Source organism: Triticum dicoccoides, chromosome 5B (assembly GCF_002162155.2).
Source record: "Triticum dicoccoides isolate Atlit2015 ecotype Zavitan chromosome 5B, WEW_v2.0, whole genome shotgun sequence".
In the NCBI taxonomy this organism is placed as follows: Eukaryota; Viridiplantae; Streptophyta; class Magnoliopsida; order Poales; family Poaceae; genus Triticum; species Triticum dicoccoides.
The window spans coordinates 506,288,768-506,292,699 of NC_041389.1; the positions used below are offsets into that span (position 1 = coordinate 506,288,768).

The following is a 3,932-nucleotide window of genomic DNA, read 5'->3' on the forward strand; positions in this document are numbered from 1 at the left end:
TCAATTAACAAAGTATCTGTTGTGAGTTGGGACGAGGATTTGGAGCTCTCGGGTGCTCTGCACCCCCATACGAACATTTCGTTCAAAAGAATACCGAGAAACTTGAATTTCTTTTTAGAATTTTGGGATATCAAATATGCATTTCCGATCTATCCCCGTGGGAAATTTCGTGAAAAAATACCAAAAAATGTATTCATGATTTTTTTTCCTATGTACAGAAAAACACTGTTTGGATGTTTTTTTTGTTCGGACAGTATTTCCTTCGCCACGGATACGTTTTTCTAGTATTTATTGTACGAAATTTCACAATGGAGTAGATCGGGGACCCAAGTTTGGTATCCCAAAATTCAGATTTTTTTGATACTTTTTACGATTAATTTTCGTATAGGGGTGTGGAGCACCCAAGAGCTCCTGTGTATTTTCCCTGTGAGTTGTCGTTTTTGTGTTCCTTTTTATTGTTTGGAACTGCTTGGACATTTCAGGAAGACAAGGACCGGCGTAGGAATAGTGACCGATCAGGGAATGTACAATGGTGCCATCTTAGGAGTGACACGTAGGATAAATGATGAGGTGGAGAAGAGAGAACTCGTAAGAAAAGGTTTGTCTTCTATTATTAAGAGAAGACAAGAGGTGATCTCTTAACACAATATGTCTCACCATGTTTTAAGAAATAGCTAGTTATTGAAGATAAGACTAAGAAATGTCCCATTGTAGATATATTTTTTTATTATCTCTAAATTAAATGCAAGACTTAAGATAAGACTATTTTATCAACCATTGTACATGCCCTCAGGTGGTAAAAGATTTTATACGGCTAAAATCGTTTAACAGTTGAGTGCTGAATTAGGAGCAGCTTCAATTTATTAGCTACGTACATAGCCTTTTCGTAAAAAAATGGAAAACTTTGTAACACGGGAAAAATACCTAGAGTCAAAACAAAAGCAGAATCAGCTGCCAACTGGGAATTATCGACACTAGCTAGCTCCAGAGCGCGACATCGGCTCCGCCGTCGCCGTTGTCCCAGTACGTGTCGGTGGTGGTCACCCGTGCCGGCGGGTCCACGAGCAGTGCCTCCGCGAGGCTCGCGTAGTACGAGCACAGGTCCATTTCCGGGAACAAGTCAAGCCCGAACATATCGGTGTCCACTGCGACCGGCACCTCGAACTCTCTATCGGCTGAAGGTTCCGACGTCTCCGACGAACCGGCACTGTCAGACTCAGACGACGATTCTTCAGGAGCGTCACAGGAGGCCTCTTCGGTGACGGTGGCGGTGAGGGAGCCGTTGCCAGCCTTTCGTCGCTGCAAGTTCGCCACGGCCTCGACCGCCGCGCGCCGGACGTCGCCGAGGTCGGAGAGTGCGGACGGCACGGCGAGCAACCACGCGGAGTCCGCGAAGTTGAGGCACGCGGCGGAGCGGCCGCCCAGGGCAAGCATGGCGGCGTCGTTCGCGCGCGCTGCGAGCTCAGCCGTGTCGTACGTCCCGAGCCAGAGCCTCGCGCCGCGCTTGCCGGGGACGCGCACCTCGCAGACCCAACGTTCGGCGTTGCCCCGGCGCCGCACGCCGCGGTACACCGGGTGCCGCGTCTCCCGGAACTTGGTGCGCCCCGCGGGGCGCTTGGCCAGCGACGCCCGCCCCGCCGCGTGCTCGGGCGAGGACGACACCGACGAGGAGGACGGGGAGGAGCTCGAGACCTCAAGGCCCATGTCCATGGCTACCGGCTGAGTGCTCGGTGATTGACTGGTGGATTCCTGCTTGAGCAGTCGAGCTTGGTGCTTGAGCTTACTGAGGCTGAGGAGTGTGAGATGCTTGTTGAGTTTGAGCGAGAGTGTGGGAGACTTATATATAGGTATGCGTGATGCTGGAGGTTGAAGTGTATCAACGCGCTTGGGACGGCGGTAGGGATGCGGTGTCCGGACAGCTGGTGACAAAGGGACCGTGGGGTGATAGCGTCGTGTGACTTTTCTTCTGGTGGGCGTGTGGGGGCTTTTGGCTTTGCAGTGTGTTAAACAAAAACAGGCAACTTCCTGCTGGCTTAACAGTGTTGATGCAGCGGTGATTGCCTTGCCTGATTGGTCCGCGGGCTGATCGGCCGCAAAGAGAAGACAGCAATCACTGCTGAATGGGGTCGTCTGGTTCCCCAGGTCTACGGAGGCCGAAGGCAGAAAGGCTGCCCACTATGGTGTACAGTTTATGAGAAAATACGCAGGAGCTCCTGGGTGCTCCACGCCCCTATACAAAAATTAATCGTAAAAAATACCTAAAAAACTGAAATTTAGGGATATCAAACCTGGGTTCCCAATCTTTCCATGTGAAATCTCGTGAAAAATTTCTCAAAAACGTATCCGTGACGAAGGAAATAGTGTCCGAACAAAAATCTACGCAAACATTTTTTTCTATACATAGAAATTTTTTGTCTTTTTTGCCACGAATATGTTTCCTGTATTTTTCATGAAATTTCACACGGGAGTAGATCGGGAACCCACGTTTGATATCCCAAAATCCCAGATTTTTTTTTCAAATTTCTCGGTATTGTTTTTTGAATGAATTGTTCGTATAGCCGAGTGCTAAAAATCCTCGTCCGTATTGTATGATATTACCTACGTAATGTATAGTACCATAAGAGCAAATCCAACACGCCGACTCAAATGGACGCACGCTTTGTCCGCTTTTCGTCTGTTTGGGTCGGCGGCGCGGACATGTTTGTCCGCTTTTCCATTTGGGTCAGCCGGTGTGCCCAACGGCAGTCATAACCATTTTTTACATGTTCGCCCGGCATTTTGTCAAACACGTAGCAGGCAGGGGAGCTCGCAGCGGCTGGGGCGGGGAGGCGATAGCTGCAGGAGCACCGGCCGGACGTGGGAGGCGAGGCCGGCGGTCGAGCTCGAACCCCTGCCTCTTAGACGTAGAGGCAATAATAAATTTGTTATTTTATATTTCCTTATTCATGATAAATGTTTATTATTCATGCTAGAATTGTATTAACCGAAAACATAATACATGTGTGGATACATAGACAAAACACCGTGTCCCTAGTAAGCCTCTAGTAGACTAGCTCGTTAATCAAAGATGGTTAAGTTTCCTAACCATAGACATGTGTTGTCATTTGATGAACGGGATCACATCATTATAGAACGATGTGATGGACAAGACCCATCCGTTAGCTTAGCATAATGATCGTTCAGTTTTATTGCTATTGCTTTCTTCATGTCAAATATATATTCCTTTGACTATGAGATTATGCAACTCCTGGATACCGGAGAAATGCCTTGTGTGCTATCAAACGTCACAACGTAACTGGGTGATTATAAAGATGCTCGACAGGTATCTCCGAAGATGTTTGTTGGGTTGGCATAGATCAAGATTAGGATTTGTCACTCCGAGTATCGGAGAGGTATCTCTGGGCCCTCTTAGTAATGCACATCATAAGAAGCCTTGCAAGCAAAGTGACTAATGAGTTAGTTGCAGGATGATGCATTACAGATCGAGTAAAGAGACTTGCCGGTAACAAGATTGAACTAGATATGAAGATACCGACGATCAAATCTCGGGCAAGTAACATACCGCTGAGAAAGGGAATAACGTATGTTGTCATAACGGTTCGACCGATAAAGATCTTCGTAGAATATCTATGAGCCAATATGAGCATCCAGGTTCCGCTATTGGCTATTGACCGGAGAGGTGTCTCGATCATGTCTACATAGTTCTCGATCCCGTAGGGTCCGCACGTTTAACGTTCGATGACGATTTTGTATTATATGAATTATGTGATTTGGTGACCGAATGTTGTTCGGAGTCCCAGATGAGATCACGGACATGAAGAGGAATCTCAAAATGGTCGAGAGGTAAATACTGATATGTAGGACGATAGTACTCGGGCACCGGAAGTGTTTTGGAGGGTACCAGGTACATATCGGGTCACTGAAGGGGTTCC

General features: G+C 47.6%; 1 protein-coding gene across 1 annotated transcript; it reads right to left on the reverse strand.

The window, feature by feature from the left end:
- Positions 1-674: 674 nt before the first annotated feature.
- LOC119305923 (dehydration-responsive element-binding protein 1H-like) lies at positions 675-1,797 on the reverse strand. Its single transcript, XM_037582312.1, has one exon. It carries the CDS (start codon positions 1,708-1,710, stop codon positions 979-981), a length of 732 nt encoding a protein of 243 aa, XP_037438209.1. The 5' UTR covers positions 1,711-1,797; the 3' UTR covers positions 675-978.
- Positions 1,798-3,932: the final 2,135 nt, after the last annotated feature.

Bases quoted from the DNA above. Each gene is read 5' to 3' on its own strand.
- LOC119305923 (XM_037582312.1), bottom strand. From the start codon at position 1,710: ATGGACATGGGCCTTGAGGTCTCGAGCTCCTCCCCGTCCTCCTCGTCG.